We start from the raw sequence: 23,402 nt of genomic DNA on the forward strand, positions 1-23,402 counted from the left end.
CTCATATCTAACATTCTATACTTAGCATAAATAAATTCATGCTTAACTTTCTAGTTCTCGACAAGCTATGCCGAGGCTCTATGCTTTTCCCCCGTACTTAGTGTTATTTCTTACCCGTATAAAGGGTCATATCTTAACATCTCATGTGCTATTCGACATTGGAATTCTTGATGTTGTTCATGCATCTCTATGCTTTTTGAGGGTTTTTTAAAGTTATAAGAGACTGCAGGGGAAAGCTTCAACGAACCACTGCATTTCATGAATTTTTTTGTGAAAAAGTGTTGTGCTGTGGAATCTCGCGTAAGCGAGATTCATCTCGCTTGAGTGAGATTGGCAGTTTTGATTCGACATTGATTTCGCTTGAGCGAGATTTTCTCGCTTAAGCGAGGTTCTTCAGTATCAGACCTGCAGAATTCGTGATTTTGACCTCTAAACCTCAAAATTGAGTTTCCAATGCACACAAAACACCCAGAATACATAGAAAACAACTTAGAACAAATACATAACAACATAATTTCAATGACTAATGGCAAAAAGGGGTACTAAAATCTTCTAGCTCATAAACTAACATAATTCATGTTTTCTCACAAGAATCACACAACCCAAAGGTAGGATAAGCTATCCAAGAACTCACATAATGTTTTGTAGCATCTACTAGCTCAAATCCATCTTGCTCAAGCTCAAACCCTAACTTGTGATTCATTCTTGATCCTTAGCTTTCCAACCAACCCATGCTTTAATCCCCTCCACCACTTGTTTTTTGCTTGCTAAGCCACCAATTGCATGAATTTGGAAGACTTTGGTGACTTAATGAGGGAGGATGGGGACGGTCCATATAGAGAGAGGGAGGAGAGAACTCTTTTCTCTAACCTAGTGAGAGAAAGAAGATTGGAAAATGAGATATTTTAGGCCAACATCATATAAATATCCTTTTACGTGCAATTACCAAAATGTCCTTATCTTAAGCGTGTTAAATCCGACTCTGATACTTAACCCGTAATTGGCTGACATCACATAATAAATATTTCCGTCAAACTTTCTTTCCGTAACATTAATCCTCTGACACGATCGACTAGTAATATTCCGATACTGACAGGCGGGATATTACAGCTTGTGTATTGGTGTACTATATATGCATCCTTCCATAGCTGCATTATATTCTGATGAATTTCTACCTGCCCTGATACCTCGTAATAGCAAGGGGACCCACACACACACACACACACACACATATATATATATATATATATATATATATATATATATATATATATATATATATTAGTCCTCCTAAATTTGTTACTCTTGTTTGATAGAGAAAACTGGCTTGGTCACATGAATTTGTGAACTCTATTTGACCACATAGTAATAAATAATATGTATTTTTTTAAATGTTAATTAGACAAATTTCAAAATATTTTTGTTATTTGTTTTTTTAATTAATATCTTATTGATATTTTATTAACATTTTTCTTATGCGTGTCTAAATTATATGTTCAAAAACTTGTTATCAATCAAGTATTTTTCTGCTTGGTATTCATATGATCCTAAACCTACTATTTACTTGTTGATTTCCATATTTTGCCCAATGTCACCATCCCTACGCGAGTAAACTTTTACACTTGGGTTTGAGTTTATGTTCTAAAATTAGAGCTTAAGGATTTGTTTGGCTTTTCAGGAAGTTTTCTTTAGTCTCATTTCTTTTTGGAAAAAGAATTGATGGTTCATACTCTAATCAATTTTAAATTTAATATCAAATTTAAAAGAAGAGTGAATGAATGAAGTGTTGCGCTGAAGTTGGATATCAGTAAAGCTTATGATCGAATCGATTGGTCTTATCTCAAGAATGTTATGATTAAAATGGGTTTCTCTAATAGATGGATCGATTGGATCATGATGTGTGTCGAAACAGTGGATTATTCGGTGATAATTAACAAAGATATGGTTGGGCCAATTATTCCGGGTCGTGGATTAAGGCAAGGTGACCCTCTGTCACCATATCTCTTTATTTTGTGTGCGGAAGGCCTTTCAGCCTTAATCCGAGATGCCAAAGGCCGCGGAGAACTCCAAGGTATCCGTGTTTGTAGGAATGCACCGGCGGTATCCCATCTGCTCTTCGCAGATGACTGTTTTTTGTTTTTTCAGGTGGAGGAGAGTCAAGCCAATGTAATGAAGAGGATCTTGACTACTTATGAGGAAGCCTCGGGGCAAGCTATTAGTCTGCCCAAGTCAGAAGTTTACTACAATTGCAATGTGCATCAACAAGTCCAACAAAGAATAATTGATATATTAGGTGTACATGCAGTGTTGGGAACTGGAAAGTATTTGGGACTACCGTCCATGGTAGGTCGTAGTAAGAAGGCAACGTTTAATTTTATTAAAGATAGAGTGTGGCAGAAAATAAATAGTTGGAATAGTAAGTGTTTATCTAAAGCGGTACAAGAGATTATGATTAAATCAGTTCTTCAGTCTATCCCGTTGTATGTTATGAGCATCTTCAGGTTACCGAATACTTTACTTGATGAAATCGAGAAGATGATGAATGCCTTTTGGTGGGAAATGGAGGCGCAAACAATAGAGGAATGCATTGGTTATCGTGGGAAAAACTATCGGTTCATAAAAGGCATGGAGGAATGGGTTTTAAGGATCTTGCGGCGTTTAACGTTGCAATGCTTGTGAAACAAGGTTGGAGGTTTCAAACTGAACCGGATTCTCTTGTGGCTAAGGTGTTTAAGGCTAAGTACTTCCCTAATAGTAATTTCCTTGGTTCAAAGTTGGGACACAATCGCAGTTTTGTTTGGAGGAGTATTTTTTAGTGCGAAGCTGATTGTTGGGAAAGGTGCGAGATGGAAAATCGAAAATGGTTTTGATATTCCAATTGCAAGTGAACCTTGGCTAGGAGCTGGCTCTAGTATACCTCCTGTAAGTCAGGCAGCTATGTCGTTAAGAGGATACACAGTTGGCAATTTAATGCAGCAGAATTCGAAGTCTTGGAATGAAGAGATAGTGCAGCATATTTTTACAGAAGAAACAACACAGATGGTATTAAATATACCGCTGTTCCCGCAAGTAACTGAAGACAACTTGGTGTGGAATCCGGAAAAGAATGGACATTATTCAGTAAAAAGTGTGTATCGCTAGTGTGTGGAGGAAATTGTAGATAACTCGCATCTACGGAGAAATGGATATTGGGGTGGAATCTGGAAATTAAAAGTTCCTCCGTAAGTCAAGAGCATGGTGTGGCGTGTTTGTAGAGAATGTTTCCCTACTCGCGTCAGACTGAATCGGAGAGGGTTTAATTGTCCGTCTACGTGTGTGTTATGCAATGATCCACATGAGGACAATTATCACATTTTTTTTCCACTGCTGTACAGCAGTAGGTGTGTGGCTGATGGCGTATTTCGCAAGTGTACGAAATCGTTCAAGTAGTAATTTAAATCGGTAAGACCGAGTGTCGAACTCGAGGATCACGTTATACTATTGAATTGTATTTATAACTTAATCGAACAAAAGGTTATGAAGTTTGTTTTATCGCAATAATGAAAATTAAACAAAGTAAATTGGTTCAAACTTAATAAGAGAAAGGCGTTGGGGATGAGTTTCACCGGATTATTACCTAGACCTATTAACCTGATTATCACAATTGAATCGACTTATTTAATTGTTACCGAATTCTCTACAATATTCGTGCCCTAATTCCTTAGTGACAGAACCTTTAATTCTAAAATAAAAACCTAATTCCTTAGTGAATTTGAAGATTAGAATTAAGCATGAACAATCAAGAATTCTCTAATGATTCCAAGGGTTTGCATCTATTCCTAGATTACAAAGGCAAGGATCTCTTATCTCAAGCGTTTATAAATTCCACTTCCGTTTCACAATATAAACCGTAAATCAATTTAAAGGTGATCAATCAATAAAAGCATTAAGCATGGAGATAAGAAAAACAATTCAATAAGTTTCATCAAAAGTCATAATCAAATTACATGGCAAAGGTATTCATCTAGGTTTACTCATCCTCAACAATGGAGGGTTTAGTTACACATAGCAATTAAACAAGAGAAAGGGATAAAAGAGATATTACAAGAACAATTCATGAATGATTCTTGATAGAAATCTCCTCCAGTGATGCTCTAGATCTCTTCTTATGTGTTTTTATGCCTTTTGATCTCCAAAAACGTGAACCCTTAATTCTGAAACACATTTTTCTATTTATAAGCAAGTGAAAATCGGCCCCCGAGTCATTAAAATCGGCCCCCGAGTCAGAATTTTCGTCACCCTAGAAACAGCAAATCGGCGCCCGATTGTGGTAAATCGGGGCCCGATTTTTCCAGAAACTTTGCTCCTCCCATCTTGCTGAAATCGGCGCCCGAATGTGGTAAATCGGGGCCCGATTTTTCCAGAATCCCAATGACTTGAAATCTTCAATTTCTTGTGCTTTTGGCTTGAATACCTTGATGAATTACCTTAAAAATACATGAAAAAGTGTCTACAAAACTAGTCATGACATAGTGTCATCAGTGGCGTACAGCAGGATTGTGGCACTTAATTGAGCCGTTACTAAACAGGTTTGATGACGCGCCGAAAATCATTTTTCATATTTTGGAACATGCAGCAACAACACAAGCAGAACTGGTTTCCACGACCTTGTGGAGCATATGGAAAAGGAGAAATCTTACCTTGTGGCAGCAAGTGACAGAAAGTAACAAGAATGTGTTTGAAAGAGCTACACACTTGCTTGAAGGGTGGAGACAGGCCAATATAAAGCAGCTGCCGAGAACAACTCCCGTGGAAGAGGCAGTTGCTGTCACGAGACAGCATGGCAATGCAGATTCAGATAGCTGCAGCATGATACATAAATGGCAGAAACCGCGGCGTGGAAGACTCAAGTGCAACGTCGATGCTTCCTTCTCAATGACCGAGAACAAGTTGGGTATAGGTATGTGTATCCGTAACGAAGAGGGGCGATTTATACGCGCAAAAACAATGTGGTTTTCCCCGGTTTGCTCGGTAGATGTTGGTGAAGCTTTGGGACTGTTTTATGCTATTCGATGGGTTCATGAGCTAAGTCTTCAAAATGTTGATTTTGAGGTTGATTCGAAACGTGGATAGTAATATTCATTATTGCCATTCCAATTTAGAAAACTCTCATGTTGAGTTTATTAGGAGGCAAGCGAATGCGGTTGCCCATGAATTAGCAAAGGCATCCACTTCCTTGACTAGCTTCTGTATATTTGATGATGTACCGATATGTATCCATGACTTGATTTTTAATGAAATGTTATAAGGTTATTGCTCTAAAAAAATCAAATTAAAATGAAGGTCACATGTTTTATAAAATATAAAATCAATTGTAAAATATGTAGGGTAATATTTAATTTCAATGGAGGAAAAAAAGCAACACTTGTGCAGTCATAAATTTAAATTGTATCATTTCAATATTATATTGTTATTTTAAGATATCCAACAATTGGTAAATAATTCCTTAAAAAAAACAATTGGTAAATAATGTCTATTTAAATATTATTTTCAACACGCACGCACAAGCGCGCGTGCGCGCGTGCACGCATAGACATATATATATATTTTTAAAAGACCACACACTAACGAAGTTGATTATAGCGAAAGAGATATACTTTCACAATGAGGATAATTAAAGGGTAAGCAAGGTCAAAATTACCTCTCCTAATCTTTTGGAACATTCATGCAAATAATGGAAGTGCTAATTTTGTAACTGGGATAATTAAAGGGTAAGCAAGGTTAAAATGACTCCTCCTAATCTTTTGAAACATTGAGGAAAATATATTTGAAAAAGCAAAAGAATTTAAAATATCATATTATTCAAGTACAAGATGTGCCAAATACACTACTAAATGTGCCAAACATGATATATAGTACACCAATACAATCAAAGTTACCACTTGAAATTTAGAACCAAATTAAGTACAATATGCCACAATTATCAAAGTTACCCTTCTGTAGGTTTTTTCCCCAAAACATATGAATTCTTGTTATTATAAAATAGACGAAATATGAATCTAAGAGAATTTTGTTGGATGTGTATGCAGATGGCGATGAGAACCAAGCGAAGTATCGAAATTGGTTTCAATACTTCGCTTGGTTCATTTGATATAACACTATGACGTCATTTGATCCATGTAGCCGACCCCGCTTAATGGGATAAGGCTTGGTGGTGGTTGTTGTATTTATCTTGAAGTCATTAAAATGGTCTTCCGGTGAGGAAAAATAAGCATCGGTGAGAAAAACAATGGTGGATACAGAGATGAGTAAAAGGAAGTTGAATGTGATAGGAAGAAACTGAGCCATGGTTGTCGTATGGGATGAACAATGTAAATGAAATTTATATAATTTGTCACTAAATTTTGTTACTAAAGGTACCTGTGTCGGGAGTTTAGGTGGGTTAGATGCAAACAAACTTAAAACGAATTAAATTACAAATCAAATAAGGAACAATGCAGATTGAATTGATGATAAAATTAACAAGTTTGTCTTGTGGGGAGAGTTGATAGTACCGTTTAACTTAAAAGGGAAAATTTCTTATTTTGTGTTATGGAAATAAAATAGTAAAAATCGTTTTGTAACCGCTCTTATATGTGTTGGTGTTGAAATTAGTATTTGCTGGTATGAATTTCCTCACAAAATTGGCATTAAATAACGGAATGAGCAGTTTGGTTTTCGTATTTTACCGAAATGTAGTAGCTTCGTTTGTCATTTCACCTTTCGCGTATTATCTTGAGAGGCATATATTATCCTCTAATACTATGTTTTACTTTTGTTGTTACTTTGTGAATAAAATTTGAAAGCTAATGAATTATATGTTTTCTTTCTATTTACCAGAAATAGAAGGTCTGCCATGACATTCCCCATATTTTGGAAGATTTTTGGGCTCAACTTGCTTGGGTAATAATTTTATAATTACATATCTATCTACTTTATGCCACTTAATCAAACTTTTGCCACTTATTTTTTTTTGTTGAAGGATAATACAACCTTGTTGTTGATTACCTGTCGAACCTTCATCCATGTATACATTTAGCTTGTCATAACTAAACATATTTCAAGTAAAATTTAACAGCTCGTTTTATGTTTATTGGGTTTGATGATTATTGATCATAATGTACATTGTTAATATTTCATCTTAATTTTGGTTTCCAACTCACTTAAATTTATTTTGGAATGATTTGTCACATTATAATTTTGAGAAAAATAAAAAAAATTGAGAATTCATCTTTGTTTGTTCTTAGGCGAGAAGAAATAGACATAACAATGAGAGAGGGCCAAGCAAAAGTATTTGGTACTTTGGCAGCAGTTGCTGGTGCTATGATCATGTCAATGATCAAAGACCCAATATTAATTAGCGGCAACAACCACCATCATCATGGTGATGGTGCGATCAGACCATCATCATGGTGATGGTGCGATCAGAGTAGTTGGAACGGTGTGCATACGAGTAGGATGTATGAGTACAAAATCCCTACGTGAGTAAATTTTTACACATGGGTTTGAGTTTATGTTCTAAAATTAGAGCTTAAGGATTGGATTGGCTTTTCAGGAAGTTTTCTTTAATCTCATTTCTTTTTGGAAAAAGAATTGATGGTTCATACTCTAATCAATTTTAAATTTAATATCAAATTAAAATGAAGGTCACATGTTTTGTAAAATATAAAATCAATTGTAAAATATGTAGGGTAATATATAATTTCAATGGAGGAAAGAAAGCAACACTTGTGCAGTCATAAATTTAAATTGAATCATTTCAATATTATTTTGTTATTTTAAGATATCCAACAATTGGTAAATAATTCCTTAAAAAAAACAATTGGTAAATAATGTCTATATTAAATATAATTTTCAACACGCACGCACGAGCGTGCGCGCGCGCACACACACATATAGCATGGTCAAAATGACTCCTCCTAATCTTTTGGAACATTCATGCAAATAATGGAAGTGTTAATTTTGTAACTGGGATAATTAAAGGGTAAGCAAGGTTAAAATGACTCCTAATCTTTTGAAACATTGAAGAAAAATATATTTGAAAAAGCAAAAGAATTTAAATATTATATTACTCAAGTACAAAAAGTGCCAAATACATTACTAAATGTGCCAAACATGCTATATAATACACCAATACAATCAAAGTTACCACTTGAAATTTAAAACCAAATTAAGTACAATATGCCACAATTATCAAAGTTACCCTTTTGTAGGTTTTTTCCCCAAAACATATGAATTCTTGTTATTATAAAATAGACGAAATATGTATCTAAAAGAATTTTGTTGGATGTGTATGCAGATGGTGACGAGAACCAAGCAAAGTATCGAAATTGGTTTCAAAGATGGAAACCACTCTTATATGTGTTGGTGTTGAAATTAGTATTTGCTAGTCTGAATTTCCTCACAAAATTGGCATTAAATAACGGAATGAGCAATTTGGTTTTCGTATTTTACCGAAACGTAGTAGCTTCGTTTGTTATTTCACCTTTCGCGTATTATCTTGAGAGGTATATATTATCCTCTAATACTATGTTTTACTTTTGTTGTTACTTTGTGAATAAGATTTGAAAGCTAATGAATTGTATGTTTTCTTTCTATTTATCAGAAATAGAAGGTCTGCCATGACATTCCCCGTATTTTGGAAGATTTTTGGGCTCAACTTGCTTGGGTAATAATTTTGGGTCATAATTTTATGATTACATATCTATCTATTTTATGCCACTTAATCAAACTTTTTCCATGTCAATTATGTTCTTAGTTGGCACCTTCCAAAACACACATTCCATTCACTCTTCTAAATTGAACCTATTGAGCAATTATTTTAGGCTTAGCAACATAAATCAATTCAATTCCCTATTCCATCACTATTATTGCACATATTTTTTTCACATAAAACTCATTCAATTGCCCACGATATGAGTTTCCATAAGACGCACCATGGAAAGATTTTTTTTGTTAGTGTCCTTTCATTGATCTTCGGCTTCTTTCATGTTTCATAAAATTGATTCCACCCACCATGATACTTTAGCATGCACCCAATCAATTTTTTAATTTAGAAAAAAATTGATGATCTTTTTAAGAACCAAATCTCAACTTATTCTCTTTTTTTACTAAAGATAATTAAAATGTTTGATAGGTAGAATTTGGTTTTAATTTTTAAACTTTTGTAGTTGCACTTTTCTTTCAAACACAAATGTTTTGTTTATCATATTTTGATCCTCTTTTTTTTACATTTTTTTGGTATGTTAATACAACCTTATTTTTTGTTGAAGGATAATACAACCTTGTTGTTGATTACCTGTGGAACCTTTATCCATGTATACATTTAGCTTGTCATAACTAAACATATTTCAAGTAAAATTTAACAGCTCGTTTTATCTTTATTGGGTTTGATGATTGTTGATCATAATGTACATTATTAATATTTCATCTTAATTTTGGTTTCTAACTCACTTAAAATTATTTTGGAATGATTTGCCGCATTATAATTTTGAGAAAAATAATTTTTTTTTGACAATTCATCTTTGTTTGTTCTTAGGCGAGAAGAAATAGACATAACAATGAGAGAGGGCCAAGCAAAAGTATTTGGTACTTTAGCAGCAGTTGTTGGTGCTATGATCATGTCAATGATCAAAGACCCAATATTAATTAGCGGCAACAACCACCATCATCATGGTGATAGTGCGATCAAAGTAGCTGGAACGGTGTGCATACGAGTAGGGTGTATGAGTACAATTGGCTTCACAATCCTACAACTAAGTATTTTGTCTCATTTCCTTCAAAAAAAAATAATTTTGTCTCATTGTTCAATATATATTATTATATTTATTAAATTAGACCCTCAAACTACTATGTTGACACTTCATCAATTATATGTCACTTAATCCAACTTTTGCCATGTCAATTATATTTTTAGGTGCACCTCGTAAAACATACATTCCATCCACTATTCTAAATTGAACCTATTGAACATTTATTTTAGGATTAGTAATAGAAATCAATTCAATTCCCTATTCCATCACTATTATTGCACATAAAACTCATTCAATTACCCACGACATGAGTTGGCTTAAGACACGCCATGACATGGTTGTTTTTGTTTGTGCCCTTTCATTGACCTTCGGCTTCTTTCATGTTTCAAAAAATTGATTTCACCTACCACCATGACAATTTAACATGTGACCCAATCAATTTTCTATTTTTATGTTTAGAAAAAAAAATGACGACCTTTTTAAGAGCCAAATCTCAACTTATTTTGGGTAAATTAAAACTATTCATTTAATTACTTTGAATATGTCGACATTGAAAATACTAATTTAATAAACTATTGTCATATTTTTTTAAGAAACTTTCATGGCTACCATTAAAAAAGTCGTGGATAATTTATCTAATAACTAATAAAAATTACTCATATAAGTAAATTTATAGGTTGTATCTACAAATTAATTTTTATTGCACTTACAAATTTACTCATGCAACCAATTTTTATTGATTTTTGCATATATTACTCACAATTCTCCAATGATAACCTAGAGCAAACCTTATAACCTACCATAGTGGCAGTGTTCAGTACACTTTCATGACTTATCGTGAAAAATAGCTAAGTTTAATATTAGTTGTTTTTGTCTCTATGTCTTCTCATATTGTGATCATGTTATTCTTTCATATTTAACTATGTGCACAAAGAAATACCCGTGGTTTGATATTCATGAATATGTTCATCTCCACGACATGTATTCTAACAAATAGTATTTATCTTCATTTTGTTATTGTTAATGTGTATACAACGACCAATGCAACAATTAATAAGTGATATTTGAACAAAAAAATTCATAAGTCCTGTAACTTTCTTTTCAAGATGAAATGTGAAAGTAAAATTTGATCGATATTCTTCTGATATATTGTCTTTTTTTTTTTGAAAGATTCTTTTGATATATTGTTGTCTATTTGGTTTTCTTTCTACAATAATTTTGTTGAATATTTCTAATATATTCAATAATGCATATATGAGATTTTAATAATGATTTTAGTTCATTTATTGAAAATGTGTGTATATATATATATATATATATATATATATATATATATATATATATATATATATTTAAATTTGATAATATTGGGATTTTTTTTTGGTACAAGATAATATTGAGATTTTAATTATTCATTTATTGAAAACACATATATTTAAATTTGGTAATATTGATTCCCCATGAAAATAAATACTTGCATGTCATATCAATTGTAGTAAAGTTTATTATGGACAAAAAATCACTTTCCACCGGGCAACGTGTGAGTGTATATCTAGTTATAAAGTCAATTTTTAGATAGACGAAACGACAAAATTATTATAAACTCACACACACAAATATATAGGTGTCGGTGTTTGAACACCAGTCATGACATCCGACCTAACAATTTTAATATTTTTTTTTCAATTGAGCTACGAATTTTCTTTGAAGGAAATTGAGCTACGACTTGTGAGCTATTTTTGTTAGTTTTTAAATAACCATATTTATAATGGGTCAAGATCAATTGACACATTGTCAAACTTAATATACGAGATCTCCAATATTTATTTGTCGGATATCATGTATTATTAAATCGATCATTGGATTGAAAAATATTATAACATAGCTCTCATTTGTATGAAATTTGACATTAGTCAGAAATCATATTATATATCAATGATATACATCAAAATTAACGTCTTATTAACTTTTAATAAAAAATGAGTTAATTTTGATATATCTTAAATTTTTGGGGTGTGGTTATCATGCATAAGCCAAAACTTATGCACCATGCATAAGTCCAACCCATTAACACCTAGCCCAACAAAATTGCTTTCTACACCCCAGAAAAAACCAAAATGGCTTTCTTCCCCAAAACTGAAGAAAACGAACTCCCACCGGAACCAAAAACAAACTTCTCTGAAAACACGACCGTCGTTCAACTCCCACCAACTCCCACCACCGTCATTCACCGTCGCCGTTCACCAAATCAACACCATCGTCATTCACTATCATCATCACCACCGTCATTTTTCATGCAAGCATAAGCTAACGCAATCATCATCATCATCATCCTTCGCATTTTCACGCAAGCATCTTCACGCAACCGTAACCGTAACAGTAAGCATCTACAGAATTGAAAACTATTGTTTTAGAGGCACGGTTTTGATGCAGCATTTGAATCAGGATCACGTTAATTTTGCAACTTTTTTTAGGATATTATTGTGTTGAAACTCATCTATGCTCCATATTTGAATTCAATTTTGTAAGTTCTGACTCTGAATTTTAGTAATTCTTCATTTTTATACTGCTCAATTTGCTATTCATAATTGCATCATGATTATTAATCTGTCACAAAATAGCTCTTAATTCTGGTTCGCAACCCCAATTGCAGCCTCGGTATAAAAGTTTTAGACACTGTGCATTTCCGTCATCTTCTCACAAGCATCAACACCGCATTTCCATCATCTTTGCTCAAGCATCTTTAACATTTCACCATTGAAACTCAACAAAACTTCAAAATGATGAAAGCAAAACAGATTTGAACTTATCTTGTGTTTTCATGTAATTACAAAGTGTTTCTGTTAGTAATTACGATGGTTTTTGTTTAGATTGGAAGTAATTGCATCTGTGCAACCCTAAATCGAGATTTTAATTTCGAATTGGGGAAAATCAACTCAAACAAATGGTTTCAGAGTGTTTAAATGTGCTTATTATAGTATGTTTTTGTTTAAAAATTATGCCAAAACCAATGTGCTTTGTAAATGGTTTTTGTAAGTTTTACTCTGAAACCATTTTGCTGTTGAAATGGTTTTGGAGTGTTGATTTGTTTTGGAACTGTTTTTAACAATTTCTTTAACATACTCTAACATAAATACGATGTTAAAGATGATGTTAGACAACTCTAACATCTGTAGTAATTTAGATTTTGCAAAACCAACCGATTGTCAAATTCATGTGTTCCGATTGAAATCAACTGAAAATAAGTAGGGATTTTAATTCATTATATAAATTGATCAAGTAGATCATGCTACTATTGCTTTAATTGATATATGATTTTATTGTTATGTTCTGTCTTAAAGAGTAAACATCCTATCTCGTAGTTACACGGTTGGTATATAACTAGATCACATAAGCACGCGGTTAGAGATTCGAACAGAGATTGGTAGAAGAGCATTTGTTGAGAGATGTTAGACTCTTAGTAGCCCTAGGAATTGAGTAGCATTTCATCGTAAGTTTAGCATTTTTGTTCCTCCTTTTTCCCTATATAACTGGATAGCACCAAACTGAGTGTAAGTTCAAAATCATAAGATGCCCTGGCCAACGGTTGTTTTCTTTCAATGGTTTTGCCGCATTTCAATTACTTGCTCCGTCCTTATGAAGCCTAACACTAATATATTTGGTTTTATTGTATGTGTGTGTGAATACTACATGAATAATTTAGGGAGGAGATTTTGTACTGCTCGGATAACAAGGCTCATGCTTTCACTCTACAAAGGAGATACTTGTGGTCACTTCAAAAAGATGAATGAGTGTCATGCTTTGTGATAAATGCCTGGGTCAATTGCTTGAACTGGAATCAACCAACTGGAAAAATGACAAGACTGGTTACACCATTAATAAATTATGTATGCATTACATTAAATTAATGTTAAAAGTTTACATACTGTTTGGTCTTTTTGGAATTGATTTTAGTCATTTTATATAAACAGGTTGACTTGGAAAGACCTGATGCCCTAGAAATAACGAACCCGGCTGCATGCAAAAGATTCATCGAAAGACTTAAAAAGTTCAAATACATGGATTAATTGGAAGACTATTGACCATACATGTCTAGAATATGTAAGACTCAGTTCATTATAGTTTTGGAAATTTCTACATATTGATTGTTTGAATTATATGGTGTTGATTATTTTATTGATGAAATAGGTAATGACGCCAGCAATAATTGGAAATCAGGGTTATCATTACGTATGCTTTGTTGTGAATCTCAAGAGCCAAAAATTTCAATTCCTGAACAGCTTGAAAGGAGAGACATTGCACATGAAGAATGGCAAAGCGACTGCGTACAAGAAGATGTGGCTGAAGGAGGTGGAAGCATTTGTGACAGAATTGTACAAGAAAAGAAAATTCACAATGTCTTTCAAGTTTAGCACATTTAAGTGGGAAACCCCAAAGATGCCTAATCAATGTGATAAAGACAGTTGTGGAGTCTTTTGCATGAAGTTTCTTGCTGAATGGGAGGGTGGCAATACCGAAATAGATTTTTTCAAAGATTGGTCCAAAACGAGAAAGCATGGGAAGAATGACAAGGCTGCAAAAACTATGGATTTGAGAATTGGAATTTGTTCATCAATATTAAGCGACTCAAGCAATTGCAAAAGAAACTATGTGGAGAAGGCATCAACTTCATACTATGAAGAATTGATTCAAAAGCTAGCACGTTAATGTTTTTTTTATTGAATTTCTGGATTTCTAGATTAGTGTTAAGTTTCTTGTTATTGTTTGTATAAAGTTTATGAATTTCTGGATTTGTATCAAGTTTATGGTGAAACAAACTTAGGGGTATGGAATACTGAAACCATAAGTATGGTTTAATGGTTTTGATAGTTAGGTGTGTCTTTTTATAGTATATATCATATTATATTGTTCATCTTATTTAATTTTTGGCCCAATAATGTTCAATTTAATTTAATTTTACTAAAATTAGGGGTATGGAATACTGAAACCATAAGTACGGTTAAATGGTTTTGATAGTGTTCTATGTGAAACCAAAATAACTGTCTAATGGTTTTAAATGAAATTATTAATTTGTTTTAAACAATTTATCTTCTAGAAAAAGAAAACATACTTTTGCTTTATTTTATGTTTGTTTTTCGTGTTAAACCTCTCGAGTTTCTACGAAAAGTGACATAATCAGTTGGTTGTGTCTTTTTATAGTATCTATCATAGTATACCGTTCATTTTATTTAATTTTTGGCCCAAGAATGTTCAATTTTATTAAAATTAGTTTTCAATGTAACCACTTAATAGTACACATTTTGATAGTTTTCAATGTGAAACCAAAATAATTGTCTAATGGTTTTGTAATAAACATTAAAATCATTATTAAGTAACAACTTAATAGTACACACTTATAACCTACACCCTCCGGTCACTAATATAAGCAAAAATTCACTTTCTAGGTTCATTCAATAAATGATGTATGTAGCCTATAATAAAGACTACATACATCATTAATTGAATGAACCTAGAAATTGGATTTTTGCTTATATTAGTGACCGGAGGGTGTATTAAATAATTGTCAAATAGTAAATAAAATAAAAGAATAGTGAAAATTATTATTGATAAATGGTTTTAAATAAAAACTATTACTGAAACCTTAAGTATGGTTCAATGGTTTTGATAGTGTTCTATGCGAAACCAAACTAACTGTCTAATGGTTTTGTAACAACCTATAATCATGAATACATAACAACAAAGAATGTGAATGTTATAATTTCCAATAACAAGTGCTCCACAACAAGTGCTCCTAAAAGAATAGTGAAAATCATTATTGATAAATGGTTTTAAATAAAGACTATTGTTGAAACCATAAGTATGGTTTAATGGTTTTGATAGTGTTCTTTGTGAAACCAAACTAATTGTCTAATGGTTTTGTAACAACCTATAAGCATCAATATCAAAATAAAGAATGTTTTAAAGAATGTGAAATGTATAATTTTCATTACATCATATCAAAATATTCCCAATAAAATCTAGTACAAACTTATAATAGTACAAACTTATAACATAAAAACAATCAATCAGTGACCACTTTTTGGTTTAAGGCTTCATATTCTCTCTTTTGTTTCTTCCGATTTATAAAGAAAAACAGAAAAGTCATCTTCTGAACAAATCTTCTGCTCTTTTGAGAGCATTCTCAGGCTTCAAAAATGACGTCATATTGCAAATTCACAAAATTCAACTCCCTGTAAATAGAGTGATAATCAAATTTTTTTTTTGATCAAGCTAGAAATTTATTAACATGCCAGGAGAGGCCTGAACCAAATACAAGTAAAATCCAAACAAAACCAACAACTCAAAGACAGAGCATCCCCAAACCAACAAGGAGGGGAGAACAACTAATTCAAAGCAATTCTAGTAAAGGGTAGACCAAGCCTGTCTCTTAATAGGAGAGAGGAAATAAAAGGGGGTGGGAGAGGCCACCACTGAATTGAATGCAAGGAAATATCTTGGCCATGCTTAGCTAGAGCATCTGCCACCTTGTTGCCCTCTCTAAGAGTGTGAACACAAGTGCAGGAGATGCTTCTGCCGTATGCCATGCAGTTATGCCATCTAGCTCTCAGTTTCCAGGGAACACCATGATTTGTCTTGAAGGCTTTGAAGACTTTAGTAGAATCAGTTTCTAAGCATATAATCATCAGGTGCATGTTTTGGGCTTTTTCCAGGGCAACTATACCTGCACAAAACTCAGCTTCTAAAGGAGTGGCATGAGCAATGTTACCGGAAATTGCTCCTAAAAAGTTAGAGGATGAATCTCTAAACACCACTCCAATTGCTCCACAAGGTTGGCTACCAATTGAAGAGCCATCACAGTTGATTTTAACTGTTGCACCAGTAGGAGGAATCCAAACAATTTCAAGAAGAGGATTAACTCTTTTGATCTTGAGGGGGATGTTAAAAAGTTTGGCTACATTATAGTCTTGCATAGCAGATCTCCCTTTGGCCAAACTCAAGCTAAAACTGAGCTTGACTTCAGCTAGAACTATGTTAAATAAAGTAGACATAGCTTGTTGCTTGTTGTGAAAATACCTTTGGTTCCTCTCTATCCATATAGCCCATATAGTATGAATGATAGCAGAGTTTAATAACTGTTGAACAAGCTTGCTGCCAACTCCCACCCTGCCAAGTATCAAGTGTAAGCAGCTAGTGCAGTCTAAAACCTGTTCAGTGCCCTTTTCTAGCCATTCCCATAGTCTGGATGTGGCAGGGCAGTCAAAGAAGATGTGATGGGAGGATTCAGTGGCTTTGCAGCAGAAATTACAAAAGGATACAATGAGGCATTCCCTCCTTCTGAGATTTTCATCAGTGGGGAGCTTGTTATGGATCAGCCTCCATGTGATGAAGGATCTAGAGGGAGGAATGTAAGAGTTCCAGAGAAGTTTAGCCCAAGGAACCTTAGGGCTGTGGCCAGATATAGTTCTATACGCAATTGAACTGTTAAGTTCCCCATCAGGAGATGAAGTCCAGCATAACTTGTCAGGGGCATCATCAACCGGCAGGATAATTTTTTGAATCTGAGAAGCCAATGCAGCATCCCTGTTTGCAATGAAATTAGGGAGGCACCACCTGCCCTCCTCAATACAATCAGCAACTGTCATATGGAGGGAAGGGATGATAGTGTCAGGAATATTTCAATGCCTCACTATAATCAAAATTAAAAAACAATAATAAAACAAAATGTAATCCAAAAACAATAGTAAAACACAAATTCATATTAGAATTATCTAGAAAAAATGGTAAATCTCGCGAGATTATAGATCAGAATCACGCTACACCGATGCTATTCATGAACTAAGAAATCAAGTGAAAATTACCACCAAGTGTAATGTAATTAGCTGTGCCAGATGAACAAAAGATAGTGATAATGAAAGTAAATATATAAAACATGAATTCTTATCATAATTCTCTAGAAAAAATGCCAAATTTTGCAAATTGTAAATTACAATCATGCTGAGCTGATAATCAAGTGAGAAATCAAGTGAAACTATCAAGTATAATGTAATTAGCTGAGCAGATTAACAAAAAATAGTGATAATCAAAATAAAAAAACGATAACAAAATAAAATTTAATCCAAAAAATAACGGTAAAACACAATTTCATATCAAAATTCTCTATTAAGAATCGTCAAATCTCGCGAAATTGTAAATTAGAATCCCACTAAACCGATGATAATCATTTTCAGTGAATCATTTACGCTAATTAGCTGATTCAAATTAACCATTAACAATAAAACTGATATTATTCAAATATAAAAATCACGATAATTTAATCAGTTAATATCGCAAATCGCGCAATCTCAGAATTGTGTCGCGGAGTGGATCTCTTCTCCAACGCAATTCTCCGGCGCACCGCCATTTACAACGGCCGGGAAACGCACCGGAATAGCATCATCTTGAGTGACAAGATAATCGGAAGAAGAAAAAAAGGAAAATCGAACGTACTTTGTAACGGTTTGTGGTTGTCGATGAAAAACAGTGGTTTCGTTTCCGTCCAGCTTTTGCTTTGTTACAGGACAGTGCTTGAAATATTGCGCAATCACGCCGTGACGTAGCCGGAAAACGACGTCGGAATCGGCGAAAACGGAGAAGAATGAGGTTTCGCGAAAACAGAGAAAAATTGTGGGGTATGAATTGAGAACCACAGGATCATTACACGTGTCCAATTATTTGATGGTTGTGATTAACTTATGCATGGTGCATAAGTTTTGGCTTATGCACCATAACTTTTGCCTTAATTTTGGACTATGTTTCCAACGGGTGCCATAGGTTGTTTATTCCAATAATAGATTTATTTTTTTGAAGGATCAATAGTTTTTAATTCTTTGAATTTACCACACGAAACTGATGCAAATATTATTATTATTTTTTTTTAAATAGGATGCAAATATTATCTAGCCGTTGCTCTCTTTTTCCCTAAAAACGCTTTAGTTATTTGTGCCAAATTTTCATTAGTTTTTTTTAACTAAGGTCATGTTCTTCTATATACCCGTGACAATATGCCCAAATCGGGACTAGTATATGAGATCATTATCATACATCAGTCAGTCAAAAATACTTGTTGACAACTATTTTCTTGGATATTTGTCTTGCTTTATCCGTGTCGAATAATCCGCTCATTTTATTTCATTATGTGTGCGTTTGATTTGTTGTTAGAAGGTAAGTAGTGAATAGAACAATACAAAACATAACATCATATCATAAGATAAAATGACACATGACCAATTTTTTTAAGTATTGAACAATTGGTTTGTCTTGTACCAATTTTTTTAAGTATTGAACAATTGGTTTGTCTTGTATGATGTTTGGTAGATAAAATACTATTTTGGTTAAACAATTTGTATTTAAGACAAAAAAATTATGCTTTCATTTAATGGGGGACAAAAATTTCAATTTTTCTCGAGTCTTGTCTTCCAATTTAACCGAGACCAAATTTATGATCAAACAAAAGAATATATGGATAGAAAAGCAATCATTAAAGAGAGAAACTAAATAAAAAAACTTATTCATGATTATTCACCTATTAATTCGATAACGATTAAATTAACAAAGAGCATAAAGAACATAAACAATTAGCTAAATCGAAATAAACATCAATTGCATAATCAAATGAGAATTAAATTACATAAAAGTTTCAAGGAGGGTTAATCTAATCCTAGTATAAGAAGTTTAGCAAACACAAACATGGAAAACGATACAATTGCATACATGGCCATTGAATCTTCACTATCTTGTTCCCAATGATGAATCTTCAATTTTTGATGTATTCACATTGTTTATGCCTTCTTTACATATCCCAATATCCAAAGATTTCCGGAGCTTCGTATAAAATCCGTTAATCCAGAGTTCGGTTGAAGATAGGTAAAATGTAGGCAAGAATTGTTCCACACGAGAATCGAACTAAGGTTGTCTTAAATAATTTATTATTGATAGAACACATTAAACACTTAAACTTAATTGCTTGCTTTAACTATGTTGACATTGGAAAGAATCAATACCATAACTATTTTTTTTGCACAAACAATACGATAGCTATTTTGCCACTAGAAAAGTATACAGGTTAATTAACCACTAAACTTTTAGAATGACTGTGATCGTTTAACTTTGTGTACATATTATACATCATTTTCATTATTTAAAACAAAAAAAATGTTTGTTATATCTCATAAAAAGATCACCTTATTCTGTTGTGTCTTTAACATAAACTTGGTAATTCTACAACCCCTAACCCCACCCTTTTAATAATCTGCCAAAACATCAATAACGATATGGTCATCCAGGACATTCATCCATTTCATTGCAAACTTGTCAAATTTTGCATTGATTCGTTATTATGGCATTTTGTTTCTAATACACGTGCATCATTCCTATTGCCATGATAAAACCATTGACAACTATATGAACAACCTTAATTTGTTGATATTTTTTTGGTATGTTATTTTTGGTTGAGGTCCCCACGACAAACCGAGTGACAAAGGGATCTTGGATGTTACACTATTAAGTCACTGTTCCAAACTTGTTTACACTTTATTACATTTAAATTTTCTCAAATTTGATATACTTTTGGCAAAATTTAAACCTTTTTATCTACTTTAATTGAAACAAACACACTAATGCAAGTGTCAACACCTTATGTTTCTGTACCCTTAAATACCTCACTCAATTATTATTTTTCTAATTTTCATGTAATTCTATGGCCATGCATATATATGACACTTTTTAAACTTTTGAGGCAATGCACAATTTCCAACGTAATATTACTATATTTGATTTCTTAACCGGTGTATCTCAGTATCCTATGCCCCGTCAGACCACCGGATAACATTTCCCTTTACATAAATTCCACTCTTGAGGCTTAAGTTCCTAAATCTCAACCCTCTACTATTTTCTGTCCAAAACAAACAAACACATTAATAAGCAATCAGTGTCAACCAAGCTTTTATTTTGTACTACTTAGGTAGTAGTTTTTTCTCTTTATATCAGCACCTTCTCTCTGTGCTAGCTACCTACAGATTCTTTTAAGAGCCACTAAATTTGTTTGTTTTTGTTATCCAAAAGATGAAAAGAATGGATATCTTCTGTGCTTCACAAGCCTCAACAGCAATATGTCTTAGCATGGAACAAGCTTCATGCTCATCTTCAAATACCATTCAACTTGGAGGCAAAGTCATTGATCGCCACAACCCTATTATCAATGATTCAAGAAGAAGCACTTCCAAGACTATCACTGCTCCTTGTTCTTCTTCTCAGCTACCTATTGACCCCAAGAAGAAAACCACTTCTTCTTCTTCCAAGCCAATTGGACAGAACATGAAAAATGGAGCTAAAGTTTATGAGCAAAAGAAGAAAAGTACAGTGGAAAATGTCACCAACAGTTACTCTTCTAAGCCAATTGATTCCATTCTGAAAAGGAGATTGGTTAAGCCAAATTCTGACTCAATTACTCCACATGGTTCAACTAGATCTTTGCTCAGTGACGCAGCTTTTGTAGATGGCTCTTCGAATTATGATTCTGTCTTGGCATTAACTAAGGTTGATGATAAAAAGGATCAAGTTGTTGGTCAAAATGAATCCAACCCTGCATCTAAATCGGGTTCCTCAAGCCAGGTTAGTTTTCTTTTCTCGTAACACCGACACTTTAAATTGGAAGGTGGGTCCAGTGTCCAACACAGGTTGGACACATTCAACACATGTGGTTACATTCTCTCAAATTATTACCGGTGTCAATGAGAAGTGGCAATGTCGTGTCTAGTGTCAATGCTCCATAGGTTTTATTTTTTGCCACTTATTTAGGATTTTCCAATCTTAATTTTCTGCATTTATTGCTTGCTAAGGGCTCTCTAATTGTAAATTTATGATATGCTTCGTGAATATGAACTAAGCAAGTTTGGAAGCATATGTTTGTAGAATAACCATGACTAGTTTTATGAATTTTCACTAATTGATGATTTGAGTAAATATTTGAGCAGGTTGTAGTATTGAGGGTTTCTTTGCATTGCAAAGGGTGTGAAGGGAAGCTGAGGAAACACATCTCTAAAATGCAAGGTATGGACTTGATTCCCCACATTTAAAAAATGTATTTAAACGCGCTAATTGATCTCGATCATCAATTTGAGATCAATCAATTCACGTGAAATCTTCACGAAACCATCTTTAAATAATCTTTCACTGTACAATTTAAAATCGAAAAGTCAATAAATATGTCACACATTTACCGAATGGAATTCAAATATGAGATTTTAATCTTGTTGATTTTATGGGCAGGAGTTACCTCCTTCAACATAGATTTTGCTGCAAAGAAGGTGACAATAGTTGGGGATGTGACTCCATTTAGTGTATTGGCAAGCATATCAAAGGTGAAGAATGCACAATTTTGGCCAGCACTTGGATCTGACACCAAAGAAACCAAATTCATCTAATTAGGAGGAAAGTTGAATATTTATGGCATTGATGTACCCTTTAATATTAATTTATCAATTTAATTATTGTAATTTTTAAATGCAGATTTTAGCAAGGGCTACTCTGTCTTTGAAAGCAGTAAGGGGGTGGTAGAGTAAAATCATGAAATTTACATGCATTTTTTTATTCATGCTTGATTCTAATATGTAATAGTATTTTGTTTTTGTTTCTTGAAAAAAAGAAAGCACATAGTGTCACTAGTCACAAGAGTTATATTTTTCGAGGTGACACGACAAAATAGCACGATAATATTGTTTTTGGCACTATATGTCTATATTATAATTGGTAAAAAATTGTGACAGTAGTAATGGTCAATTATTTAAGTGCTTCTATGCAGTACACTGTTAGAGTTGTCTCTTATCTTCAAAGAGAAAGAAGTGAAAGGAGCGTCCATGTCCTAGTTTTATTTCAATCCCATTAGAAATTTGTTCATTTCCCCAAGGTTTTGGCTCTACTAGTTATATTATATTTATATGATATACTGCCATGCCCATGCAGTTCTGTAAGCGTTTGTTTGCCTAAGTACTTCATTTCTTAAAATAAAGATTAATGTAGTCCTCAAGGTAACATTTTCTCATCTTAAAAAAAAGTTTCATTTTTTCTCTAATTTATATGCTTTGGAAACTTTAATTATAAAATTTATGGGTTAAATTGGAGAGAAAGTGTTATTTTAAATGTAATATGAGTTACGACCTAATTTCTGGTCAAATACCATATACGAAGAGCATAAGTGGCAGTGTGAATGTTGTAATTTGAAAGCATCAAATTATATTCATACACATAAAAAAAAAAAAAAAAGTGATTCGACCTAATTTCAGTAAGGATCATGCACACTCTAAATTTATAAAAAAAAAAAAAAGTTTATTATATTTTTCATTGGTTCTATTATGAGGTCATACAATATTTATATAAGCAAATTTATACTCCAAGACAAGTACATCCTAACATAGTTGTTTCTAGAACCAACCTAGTCACCACCACATGAGTGTTCTTTTAAGTATCATATCAAGATGTTTGTAACATAATCACAAGAAATATAAGTTTTTCAATACTTATGAAAGGGATAAAAGAAAAGTATGGCCATAAAATTGGGACTTTGTTAGGTGGCCGAACATCCAAAATATGCCAAGA

At 33.2% G+C, this 23,402-nt stretch overlaps 3 protein-coding genes across 3 annotated transcripts; all 3 read left to right on the forward strand.

Moving 5' to 3' along the window:
- The first annotated feature begins 1,860 nt into the window (after positions 1-1,860).
- Positions 1,861-5,112, forward strand: LOC146956154 (uncharacterized). Its single transcript, XM_085749077.1, has 5 exons — positions 1,861-2,100; positions 2,146-2,321; positions 2,502-2,675; positions 2,775-3,042; positions 4,522-5,112. The coding sequence occupies exons 1-5, from the start codon at positions 1,861-1,863 to the stop codon at positions 5,110-5,112; spliced, it is 1,449 nt and encodes a 482-aa protein (XP_085605203.1).
- Positions 5,113-7,287: 2,175 nt separating this feature from the next.
- LOC146956155 (uncharacterized) lies at positions 7,288-14,642 on the forward strand. The gene is made up of 3 exons (XM_085749080.1): positions 7,288-7,408; positions 13,798-13,871; positions 13,959-14,642. The coding sequence occupies exons 1-3, from the start codon at positions 7,288-7,290 to the stop codon at positions 14,475-14,477; spliced, it is 714 nt and encodes a 237-aa protein (XP_085605206.1). The 3' UTR covers positions 14,478-14,642.
- A 5,786-nt stretch (positions 14,643-20,428) lies between these two features.
- On the forward strand, positions 20,429-22,607 carry NAKR2 (Chloroplast-targeted copper chaperone protein). Its single transcript, XM_085727184.1, has 3 exons — positions 20,429-21,419; positions 21,782-21,857; positions 22,077-22,607. Exons 1-3 carry the CDS (start codon positions 20,871-20,873, stop codon positions 22,229-22,231), a joined length of 780 nt encoding a protein of 259 aa, XP_085583310.1. The 5' UTR covers positions 20,429-20,870; the 3' UTR covers positions 22,232-22,607.
- Positions 22,608-23,402: the final 795 nt, after the last annotated feature.

Source organism: Medicago sativa, chromosome 1, assembly GCF_051527215.1.
Source record: "Medicago sativa cultivar Bolivia chromosome 1, Bolivia_mono, whole genome shotgun sequence".
Classification (NCBI taxonomy): domain Eukaryota; kingdom Viridiplantae; phylum Streptophyta; class Magnoliopsida; order Fabales; family Fabaceae; genus Medicago; species Medicago sativa.